At 38.7% G+C, this 13,527-nt stretch overlaps 1 protein-coding gene across 1 annotated transcript in view; it reads left to right on the top strand.

Moving 5' to 3' along the window:
* Positions 1-8,050, top strand: part of PLCB1 (phospholipase C beta 1) — an 859,183-nt gene extending 851,133 nt beyond the window's left edge. The window contains exon 32 of the mRNA XM_081559124.1: positions 4,793-8,050. Coding sequence (XP_081415250.1) covers positions 4,793-5,020 — 228 coding nt within the window. The 3' untranslated portion in view covers positions 5,021-8,050. The remainder of the gene's footprint in view (positions 1-4,792) is intronic.
* Positions 8,051-13,527: the final 5,477 nt, after the last annotated feature.

Raw genomic sequence — 13,527 nt, 5'->3', positions numbered from 1 at the left:
CTCCTTGCTATTTTTTCGGAACTCTGAATTCAGATGGATATATCTTTCCTTTTCTCCTTAGCCTTTTGCTTCTCTTCTCTTCTCAGCTATTTGTAAGGCCTCCTCAAACAACCATTTTGTCTTTTTGCATTTCTTTTCTTGGGGATGGTCTTGATCCCTGCCTCCTGTACAATGTCATGAACCTCCATCCATAGTTCTTCAGGCACTCTATCAGATCTAATCCCTTGAATCTATTTGTCACTTCCATTGTATAATCGTAAGGGATTTGATTTAGGCCATACCTGAATGCACTCAATATTGCAGCAAATTTGAAAAACTCAGCAATGGCTACAGGACTGGAGAGGTCAGTTTTCATTTCAGTCCCAAAGAAAGGCAATGCCAAAAAATGTTCAAACTGCCACACAATTGCACTCATCTCACAAGCTAGGGGTCGCAAAGAGTCAGACACGACTGAGAGACTAACACATGCTTCACACGTTGGCAAAGTAATGCTCAAAATTCTCTAATCCAGCCTTCAACAGTACATGAACCATGAACTTCCAGATGTTCAAACTGGATTTAGAAAAGGCAGAAGAACCAGAGATCAAACTGCCAACATCTGTTGGATCATCAAAAAAGCAAGAGAATTCCAGAAAAATATCTACTTCTGCTTTATTGACTACGCCAAAGCCTTTGACTGTGTGGATTACAACAAATTGTGGAAAATTCTAAAAGAGATGGGAATACCAGACCACCTTACCTGCCTCCTGAAAAATCTGTGTGCAGACCAAGAAGCAACAGTTAGAACTGGACATGGAACAATAGACTGGTTCCAAATTGGGAAAGACATATGACAAGGCTGTATAATGTCATCCTGCTTACTTAACTTATATTCAGAGTACATCATGTGAAATTCTGGGCTGGATGAAGCACAAGCTGGAATCAAAATTGCTGGGAGAAATATCAGAAACCTCAGATATACAGATGATACCACCCTTATGGCAGAAAGCAAAGACCTAAAGAGCCTCTTGATGAAAGTGAAAGAGGAAAATGAAAAAACTGGCTTAAAATTCAACATTCAAAAAATGAAGATCATGGCATCTGGTCTCATCACTTCGTGGCAAATAGATGGGGAAACAATGGAAACAGTGACAGACTTTATTTCCCTGGGCTCCAAAATCACTGCAAATGGTGACTGCAGCCACGAAATTAAAAGATGCTTGCTCCTTGTAAGAAAAGCTATGACTAACCTAGACAGCATATTAAAAAGCAAAGACATTACTTTGCCAACAAAGGACCATCTAGTCAAGTCTATGGTTCTTCCAGTAGTCATGATTGGATGTGCAGGTGTGCTGCAGTTTATGGGGTCACAAAGAGTCAGACACAACTGAGCAACTGAACTGAACTGAATGTATGGATGTGAGTAGTGTACCTTAAAGAAAACTGTACACCGAAGAATTGATACTTTTGAACTGTGGTGTTGGAGAAGACTATTTGAGAGTCCCTTGGATTGCAAGGAGATGAAACCAGTCAATACTAAAGGAAATCAGTCCTAAATATTCTTGGAAGGACTGATGCTGAAGCTGAAGCTCTGATACTTTGGCCACCTGATGCGAAGAGCCAACTCATTGGAAAAGACCCTGATGCTGGGAAAGTTGAAGACAAGAGGAGAAGGGGACCACAGAGGATGAGATGGTTGGATGGCATCACCAATTTGATGAACATGAGTTTGAGCAAGCTCTGGGTATTGGTGATGGACAGGGAAGCCTGGCATGCTGTAGTCCATGGAGTTGCAAAGAGTCAGACATGCCTGAGTGACTGAACTGATTAATAGCCTTATATCAATTAATGTCACAAAGACCATTTTATGACAGATTTTTGTTTGTTTGTTTTGAATAAACTTTATTTTTTTAAATTTAATTTAATTGGAGGCTAATTACTTTACAATATTGTGGTAGTTTTTGCCATACATTGACATGAATCAGCCATGGGTGTACATGCGTTCCCCTTCCTGAATCCCCCTCGCACCTCCCTCCCCATCCCATCCCTCAGGGTCATCCCAGTGTACCAGCCCTGAGCGCCCTATCTCATGCATCGAACCTGGACTGGCAATCTGTTTCACATATGATAATACACATGTTTCAATGCTATTCTCTCAGATCATCCCACCCTTGCCTTCTCCCACAGAGTCCAAAAGACTGTTCTATACATCTGTGTCTCTTTTGCTGTCTCGCATATAGGGTCATCATTACCATCTTTCTAAACTCCATATATATGCGTTAGTATACTGTATTGGTGTTTTTCTTTCTGACTTACTTCACTCTGTATAATAGGCTCCAGTTTCATCCACCTCATTAGAACTGATTCAAATGTATTCTTTTTAATGGCTGAGTAATATTCCATTGTGTATATCTACCACAGCTTTCAGAACCTTGGAGATTTTAGAATTGCCGATAATGGATTACTGATCAGTATTAAATAACAAAGTTTGGCCATACTTCCCTGGCATAGAAGCAAGAACAAAAAGGAATTGAGCTAAAGGGGTTGTTTTCAAGCTGCTGGCGCTGTCCAGAATGTGGGTGAGAAAAGGGAATTGGAACATGGTGGGGTAGGTGCCCTGAGGACTGTCTATACCCTCAGCTTTACAGGGTTCAGACTGCCCTGAAGTTGCAGATGGAAGACACACAGCCAAGTCAAGACCAAAACAAAAGTGGGAGCTCAGAGTAGAACCAGGACAGGAAGATCATCAGGGTGTCTGAATCAGGGGTCAATCAGCCACATACACATTGGAATTACCCGTGAGTTGCTGAGAAATGCAAGATCTTGGGCATTTAGAAAAAGCATTTGGTCTCACACGCTGCTTCTAAGATTAAGCCCCCTGCTTACCATTCAATAAACAAAGAGAATTTTATTCAAGATTCTGGGTTTCAATCGAACTCTGCTCAGCAGAGCTTTCCAGCAGGCAGCACCTGCCCCCCTCACCCTACTTCAGCCAGACTCCAAGTTTTTACCTGTTTTATGGCTGAGGCCACCGTACGTCTGCATTTGAAGAAAGGTTCTATAATTTTGAAATACTGAAAATTCTCCAGAACATTAAACAGATAAATTTGAAGGCAGTTTAAAATGCAACAGAAACAGTTTATGAGGCAAATAAAAGTTAGAATTAAAAAAGGAATCGGAATAAAGAGATGATAAAAGACGTCACTTTAGAAGTTCAAGTTGGTTACCTAACTATGCCGGGTTTGTGAAGTGCGTTGAACTCCTGTTTAGAAGTATTGCCTCCCCAGCCTGTGGGTGAGGCTGTATGTCATAAAGCCCACTCCTTGACCATCTGTCCACTCCAGCGGACTTCTTGGCTCTGGCAGCCTGACTTCTGGCTGACTTTGCACCCCCAGCTATCAGTAGTTGACAGTCTCTAAGAACTTCACATCATGGCATATTACTTCTGTAAACTTTTTCAACAGACCCACCTCTGCATGTATGTATTTATATTAAATAAATGGCCTTTAGCTTTATTTTGCCACACATAACTCAGACTTGACTTTTAGGTAAGGACAAATGACACGTCCAACTCACCTCGGTTTTACATCTTCTCTATAGGTGACCAGTTGTTATTGTTGTTGTTCAGTTGCTAAGTTGTGACCAGCTCTTTGTGACCCCATGGACTGTAGTGTGACAGGCTTCCCTGTCCTTCACTATCTCCCGGAATTTGCTCGAATTCATGTCCATCGAATCAGTGATTTCATCCGACTATCTCACCCTCTGTCACCCACTTCTCCTCCTGCCATCAATCTTTCCCAGCATCAGGGTCTTTTCCAATGAGTTGGATCTTCACATCAAGTAGCCAAAGTATTGGAGTTTCAGCTTCAGCATCAGTGCTTCCAGTGAATATTCAGGACTGATTTCCTTTAGGATTAACTGGTTGGATCTCCTTGCAGTCCAAGGGACTCTCAAGAGTCTTCTCCAACACCACTGTTTGAAAGCATCAATTCTTCATCGCTCAGCTTTCTTTATGGTCCATCTTTCACATCCATACATGACTACTGGGTAAACCATAGTTTTGACTATACAGACCTTTGTCAGCAAAGTGATGTATCTGCTTTTTAATATACTATCTAGGTTTGTCATAGCTTTTCTTGCAAGGAACAAGCATCTTTTAATTTCATGGCTGCAGTCATTAATTTCATGGCTGCAGTCATCATCTGCAGTGATTTTGGAGCCCAAGAAAATAAAATCTGTTACTGTTCTCACTTTTTCCTCTTCTATTTTCAGTGAAGTGATGGGACTGGTTGCCATGATCTTCATTTTTTGAATGTTGAATTTTAAGCCAGCTTTTTCACCCTCTTCTTGCACCCTCATCAAGAAGCTCTTTAGTTCATCTTCACTTTCTGCCATTAAAGTGGTATCATCTGCATATCTGAGGTTGTTGATATTTCTTCCTGGAAATCTTAATTCCAGCTTGTGATTCATCCAGTCCAGCATTTCACATGCTATACTCTACGTAGAAGTTAGATAAGCAGAGTGACACTACAAAGCCATGACATACTCCTTTCCCAATTTTGAACCAGGCCATTGTTCCATGTCTGATTCTAACTGTTGCCTCTTGCCCTGCATACAGGTTTCTCAGGAGACAGGCAAGGTGATCTGGTATTCCCATCTCTTGAAGAATTTTCCACAGTAGGGAACCAGTGGATGACATTAAAATTAATTGATTCCTCCCCAGTCTTTGTCCATCTCTCAAGGAGCTCCTCCATGGGTGTTCATAGAAACCTAAATGACGTAAAATCACCCTCTCTCTCTTGCTGTCTCCCAGCTACAGGTGGAACTGGAGCAGGAATATCAAGACAAGTTCAAAAGGCTGCCCCTGGAGATTTTGGAATTCGTGCAAGAAGCCATGAAAGGGAAGATTAGTGAAGACAGCAATCACAGCTCTGCCCCTCCCCTGATGACCTCAGACTCTGGAAAACTAAACCAGAAGCCTCCTTCCGGTGAAGAATTGGAAGGAGAAAACCCAGGAAAAGAGTTTGTTACCCCTCTGTGATCATTCCTGCCAGGACTTCAGAACACGCATTTTCGCTCCAGCTCCATCAAACTCTCTTCTTACAAAGATCACTGCCCAGGAGCATCTTCCTGAGAAGCATCCCTTAGATTAAAATCCACCCTGGAGGGAGAGTTCCAGAAGGATCCATGCAGCTTCCCTGTGCCCAAGCTTCATGTGTCATGTGGAAACTACTGCAGATCTGCTAGTAAAGAGTGCATGTATGTGGGCTTCTGGTTTTCTTTCTAATAGTACATTCAGAACAAGCAACTTCCAGGCTCCATGGAACATTTAATGAAGGATAGTGTCTTCTTTGAAGAAAAGCAAGCTTGTGTTTTTATTTGAAGCTCCGGTGTAAAGTATGTCAAAGTAATAGAAATAGTTGAGAAATGCATACCATTATTTAACACTATTGCACAGCCAACTTTGAGCATTTTTTTCCCTAACTGCCCCTCAACTACCATATCTTTGGGTTAACATGCATATTAAATTGTTTCATCCTTTGGTTTGCAAGCACTGGTGGCTTGCTGTTTGCTGATTTATTTATAATAGAGGCATCAATGTACTTGTTGCTGACAAGGCTTTATTGGATACCACAGTGACTTAGTAAGCTGGCTTTCTGCCTTGATGGTCCAATGAAGCCATCTCCAGACTCGACAACATAGCTTGTACATTTGGCTGCATGAGCAAAGTAGCCGCGCACTTCCGGGCAATGTGCTATCTGAGTCAACTGTTTGCACTCAGAGTCTGGGGATTCATTGGTCCTTGGCCTAAAATCATTAAAAAACTGCAAAGATCTGTTCAATTGAATAAAAATCATTGAGCCAATGTCTGTTGAGCAGAGATTCAATCAGAGTGAACAGGTTATTTTGCTGTCTGACTTCTTTATGGTTCCTTTATTTTAACACAGAGATGATTGAATATTTATCTAGAGACTACACAGACCCACATATAAATGATACATGTTAATCTCCATGTATATACATATATGCATTCAGCCATATAAGTGCATACACATACACAACACACACACACATTCATATGAGTGTAGATATGAGTTTCTTAATTGGCAATGACCCAAATCTCTTCCACAAGACTTAAAACCAAATTCAACATAGAGAAGAAAATGGTCAAACATACAGGTTATATGGATATTAAATTATATCGAAATTCTAAGAAACAGTTGACGGAGCCTTTGATGCAAGTTGAGATAGATTGAAAACTTAGAATATGATTTTGATGTGTATTTTGCAAGATCAAAAACTGGATTTTAAGTATTTTAAGCTTGTTTTAATGGTAAGAATATACAAAAATATATAGGACAGCAATATGGAAATGTATTAATATTTTCCATAATTTTTAAGTCTGACAGATTTCAATTTATTTCTCACATTAAAAAAATCTTTCATTATATATTTGCTATGTACATTTAATTCACTTAACTGTTTTTTAATTAAGTTCCTATGTTAAGTGGTGTAAGAGAAACAAATTATAATAAAATGGATCAAAAACATTATTGAAAGGTCTTAAGTAAGAGAGAATAATTATATAGAGGCAAATATAATTAAGAGAGTAACACAAGGAACATTGAAGTTAAAGCCCTGAAGCAAGATGCTCAGTTTTATTTTACTTTAAAAAAACCTGCGTGATTGTAGCTTAGCAAAACATTTTAAAACACAAAAGCTAGTTGTGTCCTGAAAATTGTGTTTTAAGAATTTCATATTTTTATGAAAATTATTCTATTTAACTTTAAGCAATAACTAGGGATCACAATTAAGTTTTAATCAAAATGAAGACTTAGTTCAAACATTAGGAAAGAGTATTTGATTAAAAAAACACATCTAGGGAGACACAAGGGGAAAAAAATCCCATCCCCTTTGGAGATGATTATATTTTGATCTAAAGGATTTGGGGTGTTAATTAGACACTTAATAAAGCTTCACTTCTACTGAATGAGACCACTTTTGTAAATCATTCAACTTTTGCACTTTGAAAGAAAGGCATTAATCATAAGGAAGCAAGAATGGTCAAAATAGAATGCTGCATTTTTATAAACAAAATTACGGACTGTATAAAATTGCAGAAGAATGAACTAACAATAGCATTAATAACCAAAACACACAATGGTGATTATTACAGAACATTGTATCACATTTTAGTCCAGAGATAGACTGAAGTTGAATAACCTTGACTTACACAAAACTGTTTTAGTAGTTGGATTTCATTATCTTAGTGACTGTAATCATTTTGCAATACGTTTATATTTGGCCATTTCCTGTAATCACATTTTTAAATCTGTACAATAACACTTTTTGCAGTTGTGGGGGTAGTGTGTAACACTGTCCATCTTGCATCATTGAAACTACTACAGTGATACTATCATTTAATAATATTAATATTACTTGAAATAGAGTAAGATAAAGAAAAAGGGTCTATATGGTGTGCAGTTTTGTGCCTTTCTGTATTTGCCTTGTTCCTTGTTGAATGTGTGAAATTCTGTACTGTGGTTTTCCTATAATAGAGAGTAGAACTGTGTATTAAATTAGGCTGTGCCCCTCTGATCCTTTACACTACTGAGAATAGCGTGGTTTTGGCAGTGTAAACCAATTTTCAAAGTTCTAATGACATGCCATGTGGTTTTGGTTTTTAACAGTTCATTATAACATTTCAGTATCACCATACATTAATTAATACTCCTGTGATAGATAAGCAGTCATTAAATAATTCCAAAAGAAAGGACCATTGCTTGCATTACTTTGAATTTAATGTTGCACTTGTGTAGTGTACAAGTATTGTTTGTGATGGATTGGATGTTGTGACTTTTGCCTTTTCAGAAGAAAAAAAACGATAGGACAAAATATTTGAAGCTCTTAAAATGTACATATTTTGGTTCTATCTCAAATTATTTAAAATGCATAATTCACATTTTTGTAATAATTCTATGCAATTTTGTGGCATGACGTTTCTTCCACTCGTAATTTTATGTGCTTTCATCACAAATCCAAAGGAAACAATAAAAATTTCTTAACACAACCCAGCTATTATTTCATGGTGTTGGGGGCAAGCTTCTTTTGATGGGCAGGAAGGTGGGAGCAGCTGTGATGCCAGTTTTTAGGGCCATAATGCCCACCCTCATGGAGTGCTTTAGTGCTTGTGCAGGAATCCACAGGCTGCAATGCCTGTGCTCAAGGGCCCAGTTGTCGGCACTCCGTCGGTCCATCCCCTCCATCCAGAGTGGCGTTGAACTTGCCGGTTGCTCCTATATTCAGGACTCTCTCTTACTTCCTTCCTTCCTCCACCAAAGGTAAAGAAGGCGAAACTGCCAAAGGATTTTTTAACAAATAATGGATGTGACAAACACTGACAGGATATTTGATGTACGTTTTCTTATATAAAAGATAAAAAAAGAGTCTGCCACATTGATCTTTGGAAAAGAAATATACGTATGAGTTATGAGAATGTCTCATAGACCTCCAAATGCTTCCCAGGTGGCTCAGTGGTAAAGAATCCACCTGCCAGTGCAGGAGACGCAAGAGATGTGAATTCAGTCCCTGGATTGGAAAGATCCCTAGAGGAGGAAATGTCAACTTGCTCCAGTATTTTGCCTGGAAAATTCCATGAACAGAGGAGCCTGGCGGGCAACAGTCCAGGGGCCACAAAAAGTCAGACTGAGCATGTGCACACATGCGTGCACGCGCGCGCACACACACACACACCCATTTCACTTTGGGAGCAATGTCGCTCACACTGAAGTACATGAAAATATGTGCACGGCCATCTATGGAAAATTCAACCTGCCACATACCGTATGCACCAAACCGAATTTCTTTACACTCAAACCTGCTCTATATCCTTTGTTTTCTACATCAAAGAATAAAACCATTATCAATTCAGCTGCCCAAGACAAAAGGTGGACATCATCCCTGACAGTCCCCTCTCCCTCACCCCCTTTCCAATAGTTCACCAACCTGGGTCAATTCTGACCCTGTGGAATAGCCTGCGGATTCATTCTCTTTCTATCTCCTCTGCTAATGCTAGTTTCAGCCTCCGTCTCCTCCCACCTGTCAAGGTTCTAAATGGTTTGCAGCCTCTACTTCTAAATTATGAACCATTTCTACATTTTGGAGCCAGACTGATCATACAAAAACGAAACTGAGATTAATAGCCTTTAATGAACCCCAGTTGTCTTCAGGATAAAGTCTAAATCCCATAATAAATGTTCAAGATCTTACATGATTTGGTTTGTTGTACAAACTCTCCACTCCTGCCTTATGGACAATCACCTTCTGGGCTTTTTAAATACTATTCTCTCAACTGCTTAGATCCTTACTTTCTGTTTCTCTTTTCCTTGAACCCTCCTGAAAACACACTTATACACACATTCAAGTTCTCTCTTTTCTGTAACACTAATTCAACTTCAGGTTTATAGAATAATTGTCACTTCTTCTAGGAAACTTTCTTTGATCTGCCTAAGCTCCCCCTCATCTGAGCTTTATCAGTTATCTCTTGCTGCATAACAAACACCTGCAACACTCAGTGTTATATAAAAAAATAAATAAATAAAAATGTCCTATTGATTGTGAGTCTACAGATAAGTACCTGGTTCTACTCACCTGGGCTGGGCTAGGCTGATCTCATCTGGGCTCATCTGTAAACCTGCAGTTAACTATGAGTTGCCTGGTGGTTAACCCTGGCTGGGCTATTTTACATGTCTGGAATGTTGGCTGGAACAACTAGACTGATTTGGCTCTTCTCTATGTGATTTTTTTCACCCTTCAGCAGACTAGCAATGGGTTTTTCACATGTCCAAGACAGCAACCAGAGAACAAGCAAAACTATTCAAGGCTTCTTGAAGTCTAAACTCAGAACTAGCACACCATTATTCCCAACACATTCTATTGGTGAACATAAGCCACAAGACCAGTCCTGTTTAAGATTAAAAGAATACTGTGGTGCTATGGAGAAAAGGATGCGGACACAGAGTGGCCACTGACACAATAAATCCATCAAAACCATATAATTTCTTTCACATACAGAGTATGTACCAACTGCAATGTACTGACCCATCCTCCATTGACAACCCTTGATATCAGAAGTCACATCTCACCCCCAAATGCACCATAATTAAATCCCTCAGTAAATATTGCATTTATTGTGAATAAATTTGTTTACTTATCCAGTTATTAGTGCTAATGTAGAAAAAGATTAACAATTTATATATGAAGAATAAGAGTTACTAACTCAAAGCTCCAGTATTATTTATTCACAGCTCTCTGATAATATGGCTAGACCACACAGAACCACCTTTACTTGCAGTATCAACCCCAAAATACAACACTGCTAGAGACAGATGAAAGTACATCAGTCACCAAATAGTAGATTCTGGAACACAGATGGAGAAAGCTAGTCTCACTTTGCATTCCAGTGCATATACCAACAGCCCCATTTTGCCCACAATTGTGAACTCAGTAGCCATTCTTTGTCCCCTGGAATCCATGTACAGTTCAGTTGTCTCTTTGGGCATTCTGCATATATTTTTAGTTGTCTCTTTGGGCATTCTGCATATATTTTTAATTGCAGTTTTTTTTTTTTTTAATTTTTTTTTATTTTATCCATTTTTTTAAAATAAATTTATTTATTTTAGTTGGGGGCTAATTACTTTACAATATTGTAATAGTTTTTGCCATACATTGACATGAATCAGCCATGAGTTTACATGTGTTCCCCTTCCTGGACCCCCCACCCACCTCCCTCCCCATCCCATCCCTCTGGGTCATCCCATTGCCCCGGCCCTGAGCCCTTGTCTCATGCATCGAACATGGAATGGTGTTCTGTTTCACATATGATAATATACATGTTTCAATGCTATTCTCCCAGAACGTCCCACCCTCACCTTCTCCCTCAGAGTCCATAAAATTGTTCTATGCATCTGTGTCTCTTATTCTGTCTCGCATATAGGGTTATCGTTACCATCTTTCAAATTCCATATATATGCATTAGTATACTGTATTGTTGTTTTTCTTTCTGGCTTACTTCACTCTGTATAATGGGCTCCAGTTTCATCCATCTCAGTAGAACCGATTCAAATGTATTTTTTTTTAATGGCTGAGTAATATTCCATTGTGTATATGTACCACAGCTTCCTTATGCTAATTGCAGTTTTATTAAGTAGTTTATTCACATACACAAAGTTCATCTTTTGAAAGTACACCTTTCAATATCTTTTAGTATAGTCAAAAGTTATTCATCAATCACCACTCTAATTTCAGAACAATTTCATCTCCCCAAAAGGAAACCCCATCTTCATCAGCAGTCACTTTCCACACTTCCTTTTCCCTACCTCCTTTCTTTAATCCCCAGAAATCATTAGGCTATCTTCTATTTCTGTGGATTTATCTACTTAGGACATTTTAAATTATCAGATTTATATAATTTGTGGCCTTTTGTGTCTGGCCTGTTCCATTGCACAAAAATTTTAAGGTTCAAGTTACAACATGAATCAGTAGTTCATTCCTCTTAATAGCTGAATAATGCACCATTTTATAGACATTTCATTCATTCATTCATCACTTGATGGACATCTTAATTGTTTCTACTTTTTGATTATTATAAATAATGACTGTTATAAATAACAATCATGTACAAGTTTTTGAATGGAAATGTTTTCAGTTCTCTTGGGTATATACCTAGAAGTAGAATTGCTCATTTGTATATTAACTCCATTTGACTTTTTGAGGAACAGCCAGATAGTTTTCCAAACTGGCTGCACCATTATACAAACCTAGCAATGTATGAAGATTCCAATCTCTCCTCATCCTTGCCAATACATGTTATTCTCTGTCATTTTGACTATTGCCATTCTAGTAGATGTGAAAATTGTTTCATTGCAGATTTGATTTGCATTTTCCTGATGACCAGTGATGTTGTGTGTCTTGACCATATGCATATCTTTTCTGGAGAAATGTCTATTTAAAAACTTTGTGAATTTTTAATTGGGTAAATATTTTAAAATCTGGGTCCTCTTTCTTGATTTTTGTCCTCCAATCCCTTTTGTGCCGATCTATCCCAAAGCTTTGTCTAAGAAGCCTCTCTCAGTTATCATTCCTCCCTTGGTTACTGAATATCTGGAGTTAATTTGGAATATGGTTCTGGTTATTTTCTATGTGAAGCCAAAAAGTAATTTGTCTGCTTATTTTTTTCACTAAATCTCATATATTTGTCTATTTTCCAAGATTTGACTCTTTCTTTCAAGAACAAACTAAAAACTAATTATCATAAATATGGGTTGAATTCACTTGGATTCAGTGAATTTTTTATGGAAGGAAATTTATTAAGGACTAGTGAAAGTTTGAATATCGCTATGGAAATATTTACCACATAACCTTTGAGAATTGAAGCTATCAAACTTATGCTATCAAAAATCTCAATGTGTTAATAAGAAATATATCAATAATCTAGAAAAATCTCGCCAATGAAACAATGACTCTTCATCAAACATAAAGCACACCTCAACTTCAGAAAGCTAATAGTAAAAGTGTATCCCAGCATACGACTAAAGAAAATCATCAAACTATAGCAAAAGAAATAAAAAGAAGAAGAAATGAACAGAGAACTATAAAAACAAAGAGAAAACAATAAAATGCCAAAAGTACATATTTCAGTTCAGTTCAGTTCAGTCGTTCAGTCGTGTCCGACTCTTTGCGACCCCATGAACCGCAGGACACCAGGCCTCCCTGTCCATCACCAACTCCCGGAGTCCACCCAAACCCATGTCCATCAAGTCGACGATGCCATCCACCCATCTCATCCTTTGTTGTCCCCTTCTCCTCCTGCCCTCAATCTTTCCCAGCATCAGGGTCCTTTCCAATGAGTCAGCTCTTCACATCAGGTGGCCAAAGTATTGGAGTTTCAGCTTCAACATCAGTCCTTGCAATGAACGCCAAGGACTGATTTCCTTTAGGATGGACTGGTTGGATCTCCTTGCAGTCCAAGGGACTCTCAAGAGTCTCTTCCAACACCACAGTTCAAAAGCATCAATTCTGTGCTCAGCTTTCTTTATAGTCCAACTCTCACATCCATACATGACTGCTGGAAAAACCATAGCCTTAACTAGACGGACCTTTGTTGGCAAAGTAATATCTCTGCTTTTAATATGCTTTTTAGGTTGGTCATAACTTTCCTTCCAGGGAGTAGGTGTCTTTTAATTTCATGGCTGCAGTCATTTCATCTGCAGTGATCTTGGAGCCCAGAAAAATAAAGTCAGCCACTGTTTCCACTGTTGCCCCATCTATCTGCCATGAAGTGATGGGACTGGGTGCCCATTTGATATACCCATCTGAATGCAGAGTTTCAAAGAATAGCAAGGAGAGATAAGAAAGCCTTCCTCAGCAATCAGTGCAAAGAAATAGAGGAAAACAATAGAATGGGAAAGACTAGAGATCTCTTCTAGAAAATTAGAGATACCAAGGGAACATTTCATGCAAAGATGAGCACAATAAAGGACACAAGTG

Source organism: Giraffa tippelskirchi, chromosome 13 (assembly GCF_054371585.1).
Source record: "Giraffa tippelskirchi isolate mGirTip1 chromosome 13, T2T-mGirTip1v1.2.pri, whole genome shotgun sequence".
Taxonomy (NCBI): domain Eukaryota; kingdom Metazoa; phylum Chordata; class Mammalia; order Artiodactyla; family Giraffidae; genus Giraffa; species Giraffa tippelskirchi.
This window is presented reverse-complemented; position numbering and strand designations above follow the sequence as displayed.